We start from the raw sequence: 22004 nt of genomic DNA, 5'->3' as shown, positions 1-22004 counted from the left end.
CACAAACCACACCACCACCTTCAACAACAGAGGGGAAGGAGGGAGGGTAAATTGGACTGCAGCAATGTGGATCTTCGAACATCTACATTTATGGTAGGTACAAAACTGTACTATGTTCTTCATCTCACATTGCTGCAGTCCTTACATATGGGTAGAATCCCAAAGCAGAGGTAAGGGAGGATGGCAAAACTATAAAGCATTAGGAGCTGCCAAAATGCCCTGTAAAATAGCAGTGGCAAATCCAGCCCTAGATTTAGAGTAAAGTGGAAGGTGGTAATGCTTAGAGAAAGTATGCACTGAACTCCAAGTAGCTGCTTCCAAAATATCTTTAGTAGCCACCCCTTAAAAAGCTGTAGAAGTGGCAGTAGCCCTAGTGGAATGAGGCCTAATCCCAGCTGGAATCTCCTTACCATGATGGGAATAACAGAAAGCAATACAAAAACCAATCCACTTAGAAATAGTTTGTTTTGAAACAGGTTTGCCCTGAGAACCCAAAGCAAAAGAAACAAACAACTGCTGAGACTGCCTGAACCCTTTAGTTCTGCTCAAATAATATCGCAACTGTCTTGTGTATATCCAAAGTGTGCAAAATCCTTTCCCCTTTATTTTGGGGATTTGCATAAAAAGTAGGCAAATGAATAGTTTGGTTTAAAGCCACACTAGAAACCACTTTAGGCATAAAAGAAGGGTTTGTACGCAAAGACACCCTATCCTTGTGGAAAATTAAGAAAGGCTCAACTGCCATAAGGGCCTGTAATTCAGAAACCCTTCTCGCAGAGGTAATGGCCAACAAAAAAGCAGTCTTCCATGATAAATATTTCAACTCTGCAGATGCTGCAGGCTCAAAAGGTTGTAGAGTGAGTTTCTCCAACACAAAATTGAGATCCCAAGCAGGAGTAGGAGCTCTACGTGGGGGTCTTATATTCTTTGACCCTCTAAGGAATTGCTTAAACAAAGGCTGAGAAAATAATGGTGGGTCACAGTCATAGTGAGCAGAAATTGCTGCAGCATGAACCTTTATAGAGGAGAAGGACAAACCTTTGTCCAATAACTCAGTAAGGTATTGAAGCGCAACACTTAAATTAGGTTTAGAAACATCAAAGTCCTTTGCTGTACTCCAAAATAAAAATCTCCTCCATTTATCAGCGTAAACTTTCCTTGTACTAGGCCTTCTGGCCTCCAAAATAACATTCAAAACTTGTTGTGGAAGCTGAGACCTTCCAGGTTTTAAAACAGAATATGCCAGGCTGTCAGATGTAGAGAATGAAGTTTGACATTGAGTAAATGACTGTTCTCCTGAGACAGCAGGTGAGGAATCGAAGGCAAAGGCCATGGAGGCTCCCGTACCAGACTTCTCAGTAATGGGTACCAGTGCTGTCGAGGCCAATCTGGAGCTATTAAAATCATGTTTGGCTTGTCCTGTCTGACCTTCAGGAGTACCTTTGGGAGGAGAGGCAGAGGTGGAAAGGCATACACGTGAAGATTGCTCCAATTGAATGAGAGAGCATCCACTTTCCAAGCTGTGGGATGAAACCTTTTGTGCAAAACTTTGGCAGCTGGTAATTTAGTGGAGAAGCGAACAGATCTATGTCTGGAGTTCCCCATAACACTGTCAATCTCTGAAATACATGAGGATCCAATTTCCACTCGTGGGGATCCATAATTTGTCTGCTCAACACATCTGCTAAGGAGTTCTGTGCTCCTGGCAGAAACCTTGCCTGAAGATTTAGCTGTAAACTGAGAGCAGTCTCCCACAAAATCATTGCTTGCCTGCATAGAGGATAAGAATGCGTTCCCCCTTGCTTGTTGATGTACCACATGACAGTTGTGTTGTCTGTTTGAATCAACACCTGCCCTGGAAGAAGTAAATCCTTGAAAGCTATCAATGCAAATTGGACTGCTAACATCTCCTTCAAGTTGATATGTAGATGTTGAAGTCTGGCAGGCCACGTGTCTTGTACCCATTTTCCATTTAGATGAGCTCCCCAAGCTTTGTCTGAGGCATCTGTCATTAAAATCTGACTCGCCTCTGGCCGGGTCACAGAGAGTCCCTTGTTTAGGTGACATTCCTGAGCCCACCACAAAAACTCCTTTTGAATGCAAGGTATTATCTGAATGACAGTGTCCAAATCTTGGCAGTGCTGTGTCCATACATTCTTGAGATACCATTGTAGCTTCCTCATATGCAGTTTGGCATTGGGAAGTACCAGAATACAAGATGCCATGAACCCCAAGGCTTGAAGGACTGTCCTTGCAGTCAGCCTGGACTGACGAGACAATTGGTGGAAGTAAAGAGAAAGATTTTTTTGTTTGTCCGGGGTCAAAAGGCCATCTGGGATGCTGTATTCAGTCTCACACCCAGAAAGCACATGTCCTGAGAGGGTACTAGACTGGACTTTATTTCGTTCACAGAATACCCCAGGCATCTTAACACTGCCATCACATACTGTAGATGATGAAGAAGTTCGTCCTTTTCTTGGGCCAGAATCAGGCAATCGTCCAAATAAGGATAGATTTGTATTCCTCTTAGCCTGAAGAAAGCTACCACTGGAGCCAGAACCTTCGTGAACACTCTGGGTGCAGTAGATAAGCCAAAGGGCAATGCAGAGAACTGATAATGTGAAGTCCCAGCCCGAAAACGCAGATACTTCCTGCAACTGGGCCTGATAGGAACATGAAGGTAAGCCTCCTTGAGATCCAGAGTCACCATCCAGTGATCTTTGCCCAGCAGAGGTAAAAGCTGTTGTAACGTCAACATTTTGAACTTGGGAATGTCCAGATATGTGTTGAGGATAGATAAATCCAAAATTGGTCTCCATGTGTTTCCTTTCTTTGGTACTAGAAACAGGCGAGAATAAAATCCTAGGCCCACTTCTGGCAGAGGGACCGGTTGTATGGCCCCTATTTGAAGTAGTAGAGAAATTTGTTTGTGAGCCTCTAGTCTTTGCTGAGGAGGAACGTCCGGCATGCCTTTGAAAGGAGGCAAGGTATGGAAATAAAACTTGTAACCCTGGTGTATGATATCCAATACCCATTTGTCCTGGGTAATCAACATCCAATTTTCCTTGAAGAGTGCTAACCTTCCTCCCAAAGGTGCTGCCATGCAAGAAGGATCTGGCAGCTGAAAAAGTAGGTCATTGGGCCTGTTTACGAAAGGACTGGCCCCTGCCCTCACCCGAAGATTGTGCAGGTGAACTCCCTGTTCTAGGCCTGAAAGAACTCTGATCTCTGCCCCTACCACGTCTAGATCGACCCCTAGACTGAGAATCATAAGAAGGATACGTCCACCCCTTAGCAGGCCAATTCCTACTAAACTTCGGAGGCTGAACTTGCAAAAAATCTTTAACAGCCTGCATAGACTTAGCCTTGTCTTCCATTTTCTTCAAGACTGACTCCACAGGTGAACCAAACAACACCTCAGACTGCAAAGGAGCATCCAAAATCCTTGTCTTAACATGGTCAGATAAATTCTGATCCTTCAGCCAGGCGTGCCTGTGAAGAACTGAACCAGTGGCAGCCACCCTAGACGAGGCCTGCACAGCATCAAAACCACACTGTAATGAATGCTTACCCACCTGTTCAGAGACATGCACCAAATCTTGTAATTCTTTACACTCAATGCCTTCCGCCAGAGCATCCACCTTAGACTTCAATTGAGAAAGAAGAAAGTTTTGATATTTCAACATATGAAACTGGCAATTCAAAGCCCTCATAGCTAAGGTAGAAGATGTATAGACCTTCTTTCCCCATCTATCCAAAGCTCTGGCTTCTTTATCTAGAGGAACCGGATTCTTAACAACAGAGGCCTTGACACCCTTAGGTCCCTGACTAATAGTTTCTGGGTCCGCCCTAGGACTCTTATAAAGATATTTATGAGCCTCAGGCACCCTGTAATACCTATCCGGTTTAACAGGAGCAGGAGGCAGAGAATCAGGATTAAGTGAAGCCTCTGCAAACACATCTTCCACAACATCCAGAACAGGGGTATAGCCAAGGGCCTATGCTGGGGTAACAGCAAAAATTCCCTAAGCCTTTTCCGAGAATCAGAGAAGTCCTGACCTTCCCACTTAAAATGTTCCCTCATAGAATGAAGTGTCTCTGAAAAGAAAAATCCTCTGGAGGAGAAGCAGAAGGAGTGGAATCATCTGCATCAGAATCAGAATAAGGAGAGTACTCCTGCAAGTCTTCAGCTGAAGACTCTGAAACATCCGAAGCCTGCTCAAAACTTCCCAACTCTGGCTCCACCCTAGGCCTCTTATCAGGAGGGGGCAAAGAACCTCTAATCAGAGTAATCAAATCTTCTGCCATTTTAAGCATGTGCTTCTTAGGCACAGACCCTGCTGAACTAGGAGAGACACCAACAGAAGCTAAAACTGGCCTGCCTCTGGGAGAAGCCTTGGAAACAGAAGGAGAAGGCCTAACCACCCTAGGAAGGGAGGGGAGTACAGTAACTTGAGAAGCCCCTTCAGCCTGACCTGCCTCCGGAGAGACCACCTCCTGCAAAATCAAAGTCTCCCCCTGAGACTCCAGAGAAGTCTCCATCAGAACCACCGGTTCCACTGAAGCCTCTAAAGAACCGGCGTCCGGAACGGATGACTCATCTTGCCTGGGTTTAACTGCTTTGTCCTTGCGCTTCTTCGCAGAAGCGGGCGCCGGAGAATCCGACGGCATATTATAATTGCACCGCTTCCCAAAGACCAGCCTAGCACAATCTAACCTTCGCTTAATAGTGCGTTTATTGAACCTAGCACAAAAGCGACACCCAACAACGTCGTGCTCAGGCCCCAAACAAGGAATACACAAAGAATGATAATCCCTATGCGGTATCTGTTTCCCACAAGAAATACAGTTATTCACTTTTTCTGACATCCGGTAAAACACTGAGGCAAGAAAAAACCAAAATATTCCCCAACGGGGTACTTAGCCAACTTGGATTCGGTCTGAAACTCCGAATTCGAAAAATTTCAGAATGCCGAACGGCACTTGCAACGCAGCTTCTGCATCGGACCATGCGGCAAAAAAGACGAGGAAATGACGTCGGTCATGCGCTTTTGTACCCTGACGTCCTGATGTCAGTTTTAAGCGCCTTGACCGACGTCAGCCTAATACTTTGGTATTCGGGCCGACCGAGGACAGCGGACTACCCATATGTAAGGACTGCAGCAATGTGAGATGAAGAACATCTTGTCTCCAAGCATTTCCTTTCTTTGGCATTAGGAACATCCTAAAACCCATTCCTCATTTTGGAAGGAAGAACTGGATCTATCAGTCCTTAGGACAGCATGTGTGATTAAAAACAGTGTAAACAAGAGTCTGATCTGAAGCATGAGGAATGACCCCCTGGAAAGGCAGAACTTCTTCCTACTGCCATCAGTAACCTTGATGAATGAAATTCAGAACCTTTTTCTCCAAAGCAATCTGTTGTCAAAGATAAAAATGGAGATAAGACTTTCTGAAAGAAAAAGGGGTAGGGGGAGTGGGCCATAAGGTCTCTTGAATGAGACTTCTTTATGGAACTTCATTACCATTATCTGTATTCTGTAGAGACAGTTTATTCTGTTTTCTGCCAAAAATGGGAAAGGAGAAAGAAACTCCCCTGGACAATATGGAAAAGGAGAGCTGAAAAACCTTAAGAGATTTTCTGGATTAGCTTGCCCCTTTCATCATACTTTTTGATTGTCCCCTCTGTTGCAGAGGTAAACACAATCTCTATCTAAGGGAGAATTCATTTCTAACTTCTGGAAGGTTCTGAGAATGCAGCCATGCAAACCTTATTAAAACAGTGCCAGTGGCCACAGTCCTGGAAGAAAAATCAACAAGGTCATACATACACTGCAAACTGAGTATGACCTGTGCAAGGAAACTATTTATTTATTTTATTTTTATTTATCATTTGTTGACCGGGAAAGTCCGACTAGGTTCCACAGAGCCTGTTTTCAGCGAAGGCCCGTGGAGAAATGCTCCAGATGCATGTCTTTGGAATGTGGGAGGAAACCGGAGTACCCGGAGGAAACCCACACGAACACAGGGAGAACATGTAAACTCCACACAGAAGGCACCCCAGCCGAGAATCGAACCGGAGAACCTCTTGCTGTGAGGCGACAACGTTAACCGCTGCACCACTGTGCCGCCCAAATAACTAAGTTATTTAAAGCAGAGTTTTCTTCACAAAGATAAAATTGCAGATAAAACATTTCTCATTCTTGCAATATTTGTGATAAACTAACATAGGAACCTGACAATTCAAATTTCTGAAAACCAAAGTTGCAGAAGTTTACACTTTTTTCCCATACCTATCAATAATTGGACTTAAGTGCTTACCAGCAGTGGAATTAACAAAGGCAATAGCTTCTGTATCAGGTTTGGGAACAGTGTATAAGAATTTAAGAGACTAAGAAATTTTATATATCCTATCTGCATTTTAAGGGCATCTGGCTGACAGGGAAATTGCCAGCAGTTACAGATATCCTCAAACTGACAGAACATGAGGAATGGGTGTAGGTTCTAAAAAATCCTTCTGTAACAACTCACATTATTTTCTGAGAGACTAAGAAACCTCAGTGTTCTCCCACTGAAATGCTGACACATTCCAGCAATAACCTCAGAGAAAAAGAACTCCCCCACAGACAACATCAGAAACTAAGCTCTCCTCAGAGTCTGAATCAGAAATGTAAGAAAATCTTGAATCTGTCCCTGCATCCTCCTGTTAAGATTCAGAATTTTGTATCTCTCCAGGAAAAAAGGAATCCCTTTTTCTTTTACCAGAAACTACTTTACAAGAAGGATCAATAGGCTGAAGTAATCCCTGAAAAAGACCCAGTAAACTACTCCTGTCTAAAGAAATGAGAGGATGAGTAGATACATGCTTGGTTTTCTGTTTCTTTTTAACAGGAAAAATGGGGCCAACTGTGTTACTAATGGCAGCATCTGCTCTCCCCAGGGATGGGTACAGCATCATGTCACAACAGGGAAACCTTCCCTGTTCCCTCTTTCATGACTGAAAAGAGTGGCTCTCCCTTGCCCATTGACAGGACTCCAACAGCTGCACAGGACATGGATAATCCCTGATCCATAGTGGCTGTAGGTGCTACACCAGAGGGATCTGGGGTAAAAGGTGAGTGGTCTGAGGTACAACAAATGGCCACAGCAGAGTTACTCAGATGCATCTGAGGTATATTGTTAGCCTGCTTTGGTGGCAAAGGCTGTTCGTTGTTGTGGCTGGAAGAAGGACCAACTTTGGAAATGGTAGTCTGCTCCATGGTCAAGCCAAAAATGGTGCCTTTTTCCCCAGAGAAGACAATCAGCAAATACCTGTAAATCTACTAGTCCAATAATGTTATTTTTTGACAGACAAAAGTGTAAACAGCACTTTCAAAGATCATGCTAGCCTCACCAAGGAAAAACAAAAGCTACTTCTCCACAGAAAATGTGTTCAGCTAGTTTACACTACTTTTAAACTGACAGAAAAAGAGTGCTCCTTTTAAAAGTATGTTATAGCCAGAATACAGTACATTGAAACAACACTCATAGCTTTAACAACCTTTTTGAAGAGGAAAGTAGTAAAACATAAATAAATTTAAGAAAGGGGACTTGTCTGTCCAGCAAAAGAAAGCCACAAGCTGACCATCGATCCTGAAAAGCCTCAGAGGAGCATACTCTACATCATCAGTAAAGCTCTGAAGGGCTTTGTGCCCAAATTGTCAGGCAGCTTGAGCTGAGCTGACTAAAACACAAGAAGGTACCCTAAAGCTTTGGAATCTGGCTGGCCATAAAATCCTTGTCAGGATATACCCCGTGTAGCTAAGGCTACTACAGCACTGATCAATATGATGAACACTGTTCATTGTTTAAGGAGGACAGCTCTTGTAATCTCTTTCTACATCTCTAGTAAACAAGGAGTAATATATGTCACAGTTCTGAACATCAGTCCTTATCATGAAGCAAACTAAAATACCCATCTCAGAATCTGCCGAAAACTTGATGAAATGTCAGTGCACTATACTGTTGCAGCTATTCTAATAAACACAGAAATGAATTTCTTTCAAATTTAGACTGACCATACAAACTATCTAAAGTGTCGAAAACAATCTAGCTACCCGTTCTCTAGCTAGACCATAGAACTTCCAAGAATTCTTTAATATAAAGCAGTGATCAGTAGATATTTGGTACAAACACCACTGCACGTTTTGTAGTCTAAAAAATCATTAGCATTTACCTGGGATGGAATTAACTAACATTTACAGTAAAATAGGCAACTGCCATCTTTTAAAAAAATCAGACAAAAACATAGCCAAGTGTACAGGTCTGTGCATACAAATTCTATGCCACGTGTATGAATAATGATACAATTCTTTAACGGAATTAAAGCCACAAACACATCTACATCTGCATAATCACTGGAATTCTACCTATATGCAGATGCATTATAAATAATGTTGCTACAAGTGGAATACATATGCCCAGTTTCCCTGGAGGAGGGATTTAATGCCACACCCTAACACATACACTCAACAAAATTTACACTACACAAATTATGCATGCAGGGGATAGAGATCTCTCTGCCCATATACTATCTGCCTTTTTCTAATTCCTGTTTCACCTTTTCCATGGTGAGACTTGGACTAAATTGCACTTATTGGAAGCCATGGCTACTACAGTACTAGGCATTTAAATTCAATCAGTCTCAATAAAATAGTAAAGGAAGAATATAAGGCTTTTCAACAACTAATTACTAAACATTGCACTGAAGGGATTATGGCACAAAGCAATGTACATTTCCTTTCAGGAAAAAAATTACAGAATTGCAAGCGAGATCTCCACGGAGGGCTTGCTTCGTTTCTCATAGCCATTCACTCTTCCTGACAGGTTTAAAAACATATCTCATAATCTGCATTATTTGTATAAGAAACATAGAATGTCTGTGTTAAATGGTTCCATTTACTTGGGGAAAAAGCATGTGCAGACACAAACATTCATATGTGCTTTAACAGAGTATACACATGGACCAACAACAAATAAAAAAAAATATTTACAAAGATTTGCATGTTTTATTCTTTCTGATTCTGGAATTTCCCCTAGCTCATATTACAGAGATGCATTTTTGCATTTAGATTAGAAACATCCACAAAAATGATCCACTTTATTAACTCTAACACAGACTGCTCAAATTGTACTGCCTTTCTGCCATTTGCTATTAACAATACACATGATTGGCAGCAAGTTTTAAAGACCGTTTTTTGCAGGAGACAAAGCCCCCCTACATCCCTGATTTCTATACATTCTGACAATAAATATACTGCCTGATGAGTTTGCACAAATTAGGAGAAAGTTTATTTATAGACACAAACTGTTTGTGCATGGTAGGCAAAAATATCTGTCAAAATGTGTGCACCTGCTGGACTTAGTGGAGGTATAAATTACCAAACACTTTCTTCCATGACAATAGAGAAAGTATTATAGTACTAGATTTATTACTTCCCAAATGTTCACATTTGTTTAAAATAAAACATATCTTAGGGCACTTTGTAACTGCAGCACACACCCTTTTCATGCAAACTGGGTGACAACTGCACAATACTTATGCTATTAACACAGAAATAAGGCTCTATATTATGACACCGAAACTGCTAAACACCAAATGCTGTTTCAGCGACACAAAGAGCAAACTACAAGTTAAACGAATAGTCAAGATCACAGATTTTTTTCCTAGGACAAAAAAATTGGTAGGCCAACCAGACACGACACACAAGCTCAAACATTACAAAGGGGGGGGGTAAAGTGGGGGGTTGTGCCCCACAACCCCCCAACTAAATATACCAACTCCAAGATCGACTACAGTGGGGAAAAGGGCAAATTCACGGCGATGGCCAAGCAATTTTTTCCCTAGGAAAAAAAATCAGTGATCTGGCCATTCACTTAACTTGTAGTTCGCTCTTTGTGTGTTGCTGAAACGGTGTTTGGTGTTTATCCGTTTCAGTGTCGTAATATAGACCCCAGAAATAACTGCCCATTTCTAATTAGAGGTGAAGAACAAAGAAGCTAAGGGAAGCATCTGTTAAAGACAATCTAGGACCAGATAAAGAAATAGTTGTGATACCTTACCCCTTTGTATACACTTACCAAAGATCAACCACATTTCCATGATAACCCAAACTAAGTGGTTTTCTTTTCTTCTTGGCTTCCCTGGAACAATTTAATTAAAATGTACTGTTAATTCAAAGTCTCCACAAAGAAGCACATTACTGGTATACATTTTTCCTAATAATTGAAGGATATTGCTCAGACTTAAAAAATACAATTTAAAGCACACAAACAACTGCAGCATTACAAAATCTATACAATTCAACTCTGTTATACTTGCCATTCTTTTTAAACCATTTTCTAGATTCGGTTATTTTTTGATAACTATAGTACTATTCATAACACTGATAAAGTTTCAATGAAAGCACTATAGTAGTCAGATATTTATAAATGATGTATCACATGAACATGCACAATAAAATGGCATACATACACAACAAAGTGAGAGCAATATTTTCTCAATAAGTAACAGAATAAAACTTTTCTGTTCATAGATGTTTACTAGGCTAACAACCACAAGGGCCTTTTTAAGCCTAGCCATGCATCCCAAATTTCTGACAAGTTCTGATACCCTTGATAAGTGTAAGCAGAGGCTTGGGAAATGAAACATTTACAAGCAGGGGCCTGGGAGATGAACTACTGGCAGACAGCCTGTGTCCATTAGAAACGTAGGTAACAAACTAGGGATGAATTTCCTATTCTCCATCCAACCGTCCAGGAAACACTTGAATTGGGTTAGAGAGGAATTCTGCTTCACATGGATGGGGAGCTTGTTCCAGAGACAGATTAAACTCTGGGATACATACTTGTTTCTCCAGCAGGTCCTTTTTATATCACAGGCAAACTTTAGAACAGGTAATTCTGGTGCTGTTTGTTTTGTGGATGACAGATTAAACTCTGGGATACATACTTGTTTCTCCAGCAGGTCCTTTTTATATCACAGGCAAACTTTAGAACAGGTAATTCTGGTGCTGTTTGTTTTGTGGATATGCAGGAGGTCCATCAGAGTGGAGTCCGAGAATGCCCTGAATGTCAGGCATAGATCTCCCCTCAAAAGCCTGTAGGAGGCAGAATACAGGGATAGAGCCTTGATATGGTCTGCATAGGACATTTTACAAGCTCTGTATTCTTTTAGTGAGGAACATCTATGGACATTCTAATTGCTGGATAAGTCTGGTTAAGTACATACCAAAGGGGGCATTGTACTCAATGATAGGTCTGATGAATGCTGACTACAGTGGAAAAATGACTTCCTTGAACTTAGATGTCATACTTTTGTTTATAAGTTGTGCAACATATAATTATTTCCTCACGACTGTAGACAGTCAAAGACTACATTACTATCTATGTGTGTCCCTAAGTCCCTGACTACTGGGTCAACTCTAAGGGGTGTGTTGTTAATATGATAGTTACCCAGGGTGGATGACTTCCCAAAGGAAACTATTATGCATTTCTTGGCATTTAATTTTAGTCCATGGCTCTGACACCAGTTGTTTGTCTGTGTCAGCCCCTCCTGTAGAACATTTGTGACAGCGTGGGATTCAATGACAGCTCCTAATTTGCAATCATCTGCACATTTAGTCAGCCAGAGACAACTGACATTGGCCTTGACTTCAGAGAAGTTAATGCCAAAAAGGAGCAGTCCAAAGACTGATCCCTGAGGGACTCCACTTGTGACTGGCCTATTTGTAGAGATGGACTCCCCAGTTCTAACTTCCTGGGTCCTGTCTGTGAGCCAGTTGTCTATCCACCGGGTAACATACAGGTTTGTACCTAACTTCTTGAGTTTGTCAACAATGTTGGAGTGAATACCTTGGCCAGGTCAAGGTAGGCAGTGTGAACCATTTTGCCCTCATTTATTGCACCTTATAAACCGTACATTCATAATCAAAAGATTTTCTCAGAGGAGTGTAACTAGCACTATGTTTTACTCGCAGTGCAAATCTACAAGCATATTTTTATAAGGAAAGGTGACATGGCTGTGGCTGTAACATGAGAATGTGCATTATCTTAACATGAATGACAAAAAAATGGAAAGAAAAGAGACAGCTTGCATGAGGAATTATGCTGGAATATTAGTAATTTTAGGGAAAAATGCATGGCAAGATGAGGTTGAAATGAAAGATGAAGTAGATATGACTTGTTTCAAAGAAAATGGGATGACAGAAGGAAATGAATGTTGTAACCCACACAGAGGTTAATGACACAGACAGGCAGTGCAGGAATGTAACCCACACAGATGTTAATGACACAGACAGGCAGTGCAGGAATGTAACCCACACAGAGGTTAATGACACAGACAGGCAGTACAGGAATGTAACCCACACAGAGGTTAATGACACAAGACAGGCAGTGCAGGAATGCAACCCACACAGAGGTTAATGACACAGACAGGCAGTACAGGAATGTAACCCACACATAGGTTAATGGCACAGGCAGGCAGTGCAGGAATGTAACCTACACAGAGGTTAATGACACAGACAGACAGTACAGGAATGTAACCCACACAGAGGTTAATGACACAGACAGGCAGTGCAGGAATGTAACCCACACAGAGGTTAATGACACAGACAGGCAGTACAGGAATGTAACCCACACATAGGTTAATGACACAGACAGGGAGTACAAGAATGTAACCCACACAGAGGTTAATGACACAGACAGGCAGTGCAGGAATGTAACCCACACAGAGGTTAATAACACAGACAAGCAGTGCAGGAATGTAACCCACACAGAGGTTAATGACACAGACAGGCAGTGCAGGAATACTTCACTACAATAGCTTTCAGCAACAACTTCTGGTATTATGGTGAAACTGCAAACAGCTGAATTGAGAGTTCAGGTTTAGCCTAAATTACTGAATAGGACGTGTATGCAATTGTATTATAGTTCACTCATAAGTCTTATTTCCAGAATGCTAGCAAGTGGATCTGTTGGAAGAAAGAAGAAAGTGGGCAAGACTACGTGAGAAAACATGCATGACAGAAACACAAGAAGAAAACTAGACAAAGTGCCTGGACAGGAGAAACTACAGTGCCTATGGAGGAGAATCAGTAAGGTACGGTGGCAGAACTGACCAAATGCATTCAGAAGTTTTCAGAAGAATCGCTACACTTATGAACTATACTGCTTAAACAATGAAAAGTGTGAGGATATTGAAGATGCACTCAGAACATACCAATGGCAAAGTCAGCCTGCACTCTTCAGAAAAGAACGTTAAGCAAAGGTTGCCGAAATGGATTTTAATCAAGAGCAGTTATGAAGAGACAATATTAGATTTATAGGGATACCAGAAAGGATGGAAGAATGAAGCAGCATGGAGTTAATGAGAAAGCACCATGTGTAGTGGACAGCAATATGTTACGAAAAAATAGGCATAGAGTGAGTGCATAGAATTTTCACTCCAGGAAATGTAGCCAAAAAGATATTCAGACTAATAACGGTTATGTCTGCCTCATTTGCACCCCCTCTCCCAAAAAAGAGGGCATCCAGTTCATTTTGTAGAAAAGAGACACCGTCTACAAAGTTAATGATAGTACAATGCATGTGGAAATGACGACTCCATATCCCACACGATGACCAAAAAATGTAGAGAGATGAAGTTACTCTTAGTGTTGTTTTATCCTGCCTCACTCATATATCCACTGGGACCAAAGACTTGCATAAATCCCAGGAAAGCTTTGGAAGAGATGAACAGTAGGCAAATGGAGCAAGGAAAGGGGAGAGCTGACAAAGGGTTCTGAGTCAGCCATTGGTACTCATCGTACAAGGCACCAATTGGTTGGCAGGGAAAAGAATCCCACTTAAGCCTTTTCTTTTCTTCCAAAAGAAAATGTTACATAAGGCTAAACAAATGGAGTATTCAAGGAAAATTCTGAAATGGTGGCAGCCGAGTGCCTAGAATAATCAGTAGAGAAATGAGTTAGCTCTATAAATAAACCGAGTATCTAGCCAAGGAGTATGGTGTTGTATTTGGCGAGTGAGCAAAAAAGGATCTGAATTAAAAGTGGGGTGGGGAGGGGAGGAGGAGCTTGTAGTCTTAAAGGAGTTTTCTTTTTTTATTGATCAGCAATATAACAGAAAAAGTACTTTCCATCTATGATCCTTACAAATGGCTTTTCTTGTTTTTCTTTGGAAAATGATGGAGAAAGCGGAGATGGGCGACATCTGGTTAATGCTATCAAAGGAATTAAAACAAGTGGGGGACTAATCAACCCAAAAAAGGTCTGAATGTTATTGGTAATGCAAGGAAAACATTTAAATGCCTCTCCTGCATTTCTCTGTGCAGTTACTACTCAGAGTAATATTATAAAATATGAGTTCCTGTGGGTTATTGCAAGTGAAGCAAACCTATGAAGCGAAGTCTGGTGAAGCCTGCTTCAATTAAACAAATTCACCAGCTGGGGAGAGGTTAGTAAGCAATTACTTCCAATCTTTGGGTTTTAGATTCCACAGGTGCTTAAGTATTGGGTAATATGGGCAGATACGTAACTATCCCTCCATAGTGTTATTGTAAAATACAAGTTGCCCATCTGAGAAAGCTGCAGGACTCAAAGTGGAAGGTGGTTCACTCCAACCATGGCAACAGTGGTTAAACAACTACCAATTCATAGGATTTGTCAAAAGTCAGGAATAGGGGAAGCTGGAGCTAAAACTTAGGAACATTGTATGATTTATAAACTGAGAAGCCCAGTAACGGGCAGGTTAGACAAAAGATAGAATGGCTAAATATTTTGTGTTACTTCATAAACAGTTTCCTGAAACAGAGGAAAACAAACATTTAATTTTGGGGGGGGGGCTGGATTAAAATTACCTAAATTAGAGGAAGAAGACAGGGAAAAGCTGATCTTAATAGCATGAGGATCTACCCTTCTCCATAACTGATGTTGCATATAACAGAGGCAGAAATATAGGAGGTGAAAGAAAATCAACATATAGGTAAACACCCCAGGTACAAATGGTACACCACTATAAATATGGCAAAGAAAAAGATACTCAAAATACGGACAAGGTTTTTTAATAGTATTCTAAAAGGTTATTAATTACTTCTATCAGGGTCCAAAACAGGGAAAGATAGAGTAGATTCAGGTTTGTTTAGACCTAGACCTAGCTCAGTAATGAATAAAGATTACAAGATTTTCATGATGATATTGGTTAACTGAACAGCAGTTATTCTGGGGAAGTTGATAGGGCTAGCCCAGTGAAGCTTTACACAGAAACGACAAACTTTTGACAATATAATAAAGATAATTTTAATCTAGGAGAAAGCTGTGGAGAAGGGTAAATGCCTCGTTATTAAGATTGGATGCTGAAAAAGCATTCAGTAGAATAAGTTGGGGATTCATGTGTGAAGTGCTTGTACATTTTGTTTTCTTTAAATCTTGGACTGAACTAGTACCCAAAATATATTGAGGTTACACTGTTTCCATAAAAAGTGTGCTGTTTTATCAAGCTGTATAGAGATCTCTAAAGGTAGGAGACAGAGGTGTCCACTGTCTGCAGCATTATATGCATTATAATAGGAGGCATTAGCTAAGATAATAAGGCAGTCCAGATTACCAGGAAACCCCTGGAGAAACGATCAAGATAAGACTCGATTATTTGCAGATGATGCAATAGTATATGTTACCAACCCTGAAAAAAGACTTGAGTCAGCTACTTGACAAATTAAAATTATTTAGTGAAATAGCAGGTTATAAGATCAGTAACTCCAAAACTAAAGCTGTAATGACAAAATCATACTCTAACTAGACATATATACAAGTCCATTTCTGTGGGTGGCATGAAAGAATAAAATACCTGGTTAAAGAAAGATATTAACTGGGCAATGGACAGAGAAGCAAGAAGAAACAATGCTAAAAATAATTAACATGATAAAGAAATAGAAAATGACATATATGGATGAAGACAGTAAAATATTTGCAAGTAAAATGTTGCTGGTACCAGTGGTTCTATATATGGGACAGTTATATCTGTATAAACCAGAAGAAACAGTCAAGATACAGACTACTAAAAAAATAAAAAAGGAGTTTTGGGACAATATTAAATTCATTGGAGGGAAATCCCTACTCCCCAAGGGTATGGGATGCCTTAGAAAGTCAGACATGGAAGCTTATTTCCAAGTGACTCAGCTGAGATTGCCCGATCTGATACAAATGGAGGCATACACAGCCAAATGGAAGCAAATGTTGCACCAGGGAAGGACAGACAGAATAAGAGACAAAATTATGGGCAATCCTAGAAAATTCTGAAAAACAGACAATGTGTAGAATGTTTAGTAGATTATAATAGACAAGTTTTGAGTATGAAACAAGTGAAATGATGGCAAAGTGACATCCTGCCTATGTGATACAAACTTAGGAAACAGGATGACTGACAAAGAGAGAAGACATCTACAGTTTGCTGGAACAATTGCAAAAAAAAAAAAAAAAAACTGAACTGTGACCAACTGCTAAATAAGGGAAAGCTAAAAGCTTAGGAAGAGATGAAAGCAGAATTTAACTGACGTGAACAGGATTTTACTAAAATCAACGTCTAGCATTTGTTTAGCTTGGCTATTGTCCGATATAATAGAAAATAAGTTATTACTGTTTGTAGTTATAACGAGTAACACAGAGCTGCTGTCTACCATATTTTCTGTAGTTGAAGTGAATGTGTAATGTTTGCTTGCTTGGTGCCTAGATGTATATACCAGAAAGGGTCTCACTACTAATGTATGCTTTATTATAGGGAGAACCCCTCTAAAGATCCTACCAATAGTATCACCTGCCTGAAAGATGCTCTCCTGAAAACTTATACCCACAAATCTACCTGAAGCCAGTCCTTCAATTGATAAGGTTAATACCTTGAACTTTACTGTTCTGCTGTTACCTTGTAAGCTGCTGACCTGGGTCTAAAGGCACCTGTAGTCTGCCCCCATATTAATTTGTCTCTCTCCTGCTTTTAAATTAGCTAGTCTGCCTCTAGCAGTAGTCCTTAGCCTGAAACTAACCCCTGTATATTGTATTACTCTATTCCGTTTTCCCTCTCACAGCCCTGAAAATCATACTCTGAACCCATAACCTGGAGTCAGAAAAGCCCTCCACATAAACCATTTATTGTGTACACCTAGTATATAAACTAGTGTACAATACAGTTTTATAGAAAGCATAAATTAAATACAGTCTAAAATCAGCTTATAATAGCACCATATAGTTACCAACACCTTAGATAACACTTGGAGACTATTAGCCCTGCTTTGCTTCTCTCCCTGCCCCCAATTCCCACCCACCCCCAGTAACTGTACATTTATAGGTACCTAGCCACACCTCTGTGTCTACCACCCCATCAGCCTGTACCTCTACTCCCTTTCCAACTTGTTCCTCCTTCCTATCAGCTCTCTCTACATACTCTCTCCTCCCTCTCTGACACCTCAATATTGGTAGTTACTCCTCCTACTGTAGTGTCAGTCCAACAACTAACCATCATGTTCCACTACTATGTACTACCCATTCTGCTAATCACCTATGTACTCACCCTGTATGAAAACCAGATACTTATCAGTCATCAATACCCTAATGGTCATACTTTCACCCCAACTATAAAGCATCCCACTTTCAGCCATGTCTATAACAAAGGGAACAACTCAACCCATTGTACACTCCTTCAGCCTACCAACCCTAGGCACACTAGCTCCAGACCTAGACAATACTATAAACTCCTAAATAAACTCCTGAGGCTTATAGTAAAATATAGACCCGGAATCATACTCAGTGGGGACATTCACCCCAACCCAGGCCCTTCCACCGCTAATATATACACCATCGCTAACTGTAACCTAAGCCAACTACTTAGAATCAGTAGACCAACTAACTCTCTCCTGACCTGTCATCTCAATATTAGGAGTGTTAATAACAAGGTGCATTAACTGCATTCTCTCCTGGCTGTCCACTCTCCTAAGATACTCTATCTGAGACCTGGATAAAGCCCAACATTACTGACAATAAGGTGTTACCTCCTGGGTACAATATTCACAGGCTAGATCGTGCTTCCAGGAAGGGGAGGGGGGTGTTAGCTATACTGTATAAATCTGAGTTGAATCTGACCAGAGATGTTAATCAACCACCTCAGATTAACAACTCTGAGATTCTTGCCACTAAACTGCAGCTTAACAAGAGCAAATGCATTCACATCATCTGCATGTATATTCCCCCAGGCAATAACATAGCCACACTGAAGGATACCCTTCACCGGTTATCATGTCATTACCCCCAAGAAACTCTACTGCTGGGTGACCTTAATATAGACTGGGGCACCTGTTTCTCAGAATCCCCCTCTACCCACATCAATCTGCATGCATTTACACAAACTATAACCACCTCTACCAGGCTAGGTAAGCCCAACCAAAAAGAAAGTATACTTGACTGGGTTCTTGTAAATCATAATCCACAACTGTACACTGTGGGTACCTTTCCCGATGACCTAAGTGACCATCTCTTCACTTATGTAGTTAAGCAAAAAGTTATTAACTCACAACCACCCATACTCAGGAAAGTCAGACACAATAAAGACTTTGATCAGGCCAAATTCCAAAAGGAACTCATATCCTGCAACTGGATAATGCTAAAACACTTCCCCCTAGAGGAGGCAGTAGTATATTTTAACAATACATTTCTAGAAATCCTTGATCTTCATGCACCTATCTGCTCAAAGTGAACAAAAGCAACTATAGCACAATGTCTTACTAAAGAGTCCAGGCAAAAAATCAATATTAGAAACAAATTATGGGCTCAATGTGCTTCACTAAAGACCACCTGGATCATGTTAAATACAGGCAAGTCAGAAATGATACCAAAAAATCAATTCTAAATGACAAAAAACAATAGTACTGTAAATTACAGACAGTTAACCAGAACAATCCTCAGATGTTCTGGGCAGGTCTGAATAACCTACTCCATCCAGGAAAAACATCCACTCCCATCCCCGCTGGTTTCATTGATAAATCTCCTGAACACATCTCAGACAATTTCAACCATTTCTTTACTGAAACAATTCAAACCCTAGCTAGCCAACTACCTCCTAGCTCCTCCAGCCCTGGCAATACCACCCCTTTTAATAGACTCTCATTTAGCTCCCAACCAATGCCCACATCACTCATCCGTACCCTCATCAAAAAATTAAAACCCACCACTCTCTCTGCTAACCAACTTCCCGCTGAATACCTTCAAAAATCAGCTGATGCCATAGCCTATCCAATATCAATGCTAATTAACCATGCCATAGCAGAGGCAAATATTCCCACCATTTGGAAACCGTCCTATGTTATCCCACTACATAAATGGAGGTTCCTCCACTGAATTATCCAATTATAGACCTATAGCTATATTTTCACCACTTGCAAAAATAATAATGTATACACAAACTCATGCACCACGTAATCCAAAATCACCTCATGGCTGATACCAAACATGGATTTTGTCCACCCTACAGTACAACTTGAGCCCTACTGGCCTTTACCAACACCATAAATAGTAACCGTAACAATAATAACATCTCCTCTGCCCTCTTCTTGGATCTCTCCAAGGCATTTGACATGGTAGATCACCAACTTTTGTTACACACCATGCAAACATTCTATCTAGATTCGAAAACCCTTCTATGGTTCAAATCCTACCTCACTGGGAGGCAGCAGGCTGTTCTCTGGCAAAACAAGCTTTCTAAACTACTACCAAACACCCTTGGTATACCACAAGGCTCCATATTAGGGCCCCTACTGTTCTCAATTTTTATTAATGACTTACATGCTGTCATCCCAAACGTCAACTGTATCCAATATGCTAACGACTCCACCCTGATTTGCTCAGCTACATCTCTTTCAGATTTGAAGTCTGCTATCCAGTCCACCTTTAATACTGTACAAAACTGGCTCACTTATCGCCGGCTATTGTTAAATGCCATAGAAATTAAAATGCTGTTAATCTCACCTACTCAAAGGTCTGCAACTTTCTCCTTCACCATAAATGTAAAAGATGGCATGGTTATCTCCCCAGACCCCTCTACAAAACTGTTCGGTGTCATTATTGACAATAACCTAAAATAACATCAATAAAAAACTTGGATCATTGCATAGAATAAAAGTCTTTCTAACCCCTCCAGCTAGGATTGCCACTGCCCGTTCTCACCTAATTTCAACACTTATATATGCTTCCCCCCTTCAGTCTAACCTAAACAAGTCGATATTAAACAGACTGTCTACCTGTTGCAATCACATTGTCAGGTTTGCTACTGGCCTGCCATGCAGAACCCACCACTGCATCAACCTCAAACAGCTTGAGTGGCTACAACTTCCCAGTCTCATACAATATAACCTTCTGATCATAGCTAACAACATTCTCTATAATCCAGACAATACACCAGCTCTTAGAAATATTATCACCCCCAAAACAATCAGAGACTGCTTATATCCTCAAACAAACTTCTAATTCATACAATCAAAACTAACAATTCAACAGGAGAAGCTCTCTTTGCAAACGCTGCAGGTAGAGCCTGGAATCTACTTCCAGCTGACATTAGTCAATTTAAGAGCAAACTCAAAAAACATCTGGCACTAAACTGGCTCTGCCATTGTAGCAAGCCTGCCTAACCAGCATTCATGAATGTATATAAAAATGTATTACCTGTCACTATTAATTTGTTTTTTTCTCCTGACTGTAACTGGTGCTAACCAGTGTCGAGAACCAATTATTGCTTGTAAAAGTATTTACTGTAATATCATGCCTGTATTTGTCTGCAGTGCATTTGTGGATTTTTGTCTCTGTTATGTCTTTATTACTTTGTTTATTCTGTATACCCTGGAGCTTTTCTCCCTGGGCCTCCGCTGAAAATGGACATGAATCCAGTCAGACTATCCCAGTCAACAAATGTAAAATAAAATAAATAAATGAATATGTATGGATACACTTTATAATTTTGAATCTTCAAAACCTCGAACATCACAATCCAGAGAGATTTGAAATATCAAAATATAAAAAAAAAAAACGTAAAACAATAAAACATTAGCACTCATGTTTTTGCAGGGCTGTGCCCCCCACACCCTACATTACACACACTGCACTACAGTAGAGAGACTGGTAAAATTACCATTCTGCACTGCTGGGTGATCAAAATTGTTCAGTTTGGAGATTTCAAAACTTCGAACCAAGGGAGGGTCATGTTTGAGGTTTTGAAGTTTCGAAATTACAAAGTGGACATTTTATATATATATATATATATATATATATATATATATATATATATATATATATATAGATATGGATTCACTTTACAATGCTGAATTTCCGAAAGTTCGAATTTCATATGGCCGAGACCATATGATCGAACTTTCGGAACCTCGACATTGTAAAATAAATCAAAAAAAAACAAACAAAAATAGCTTTCTCACCATTATTGTAGGGGGGGCAAGCCCCCCTGTACCCCCCCAACCCCTGGTACTTAAATATTCCAAATCCAAGATCACACTACAGCGAGAAAAAGGGAAATCTCCCATTCCACACTATATGCAGCTCTCCATTCACAATGCTGAGATTCCGCAAGTTCGATCATATGGTCTCGGCCATATGAAATTCGATCTTTCGGAAATTCGGCATTGTGAAGTGTTCTCATAGATATATATATATATATATATATATATATATGTGTATATACATACACACACGGGGTCTATATCACGTTGTCCAACTCTTAAAAGTTCGAACGTCATATGGTCAGCACCACAGGATCGAACTTTTAAAAGTTCAAATATTTCAATGGAGACCTCCATACAGTGCAGAATTGGAAGATTTCCCTGTAATGCACTGTAGTGTGGGAGGTGTAGGGGGTTCCCCCCTTCTTAAACTGTTCAGATAGGTTTTTTCTTTGGTTTATTTTTTTATTACATTTTCAAAGTT

At 40.5% G+C, this 22004-nt stretch overlaps 1 protein-coding gene across 1 annotated transcript in view; it reads right to left on the bottom strand.

Annotated features, from left to right (window-relative positions):
• Positions 1–22004, bottom strand: part of UROC1 (urocanate hydratase 1) — a 1269467-nt gene that overhangs the window by 492057 nt on the left and 755406 nt on the right. The window contains exon 11 of the mRNA XM_044078604.1: positions 10120–10182. Within this exon, the coding sequence (XP_043934539.1) occupies positions 10120–10182 (63 nt within the window). The remainder of the gene's footprint in view (positions 1–10119; positions 10183–22004) is intronic.

This window comes from Protopterus annectens, chromosome 7.part1 (genome assembly GCF_019279795.1).
Source record: "Protopterus annectens isolate FY-2018-M chromosome 7.part1, PAN1.0, whole genome shotgun sequence".
NCBI lineage: Eukaryota > Metazoa > Chordata > Ceratodontiformes > Protopteridae > Protopterus > Protopterus annectens.
The sequence above is the reverse complement of the archived record's forward strand: the minus strand, read 5'-3'. Positions and strand labels throughout refer to the sequence as shown.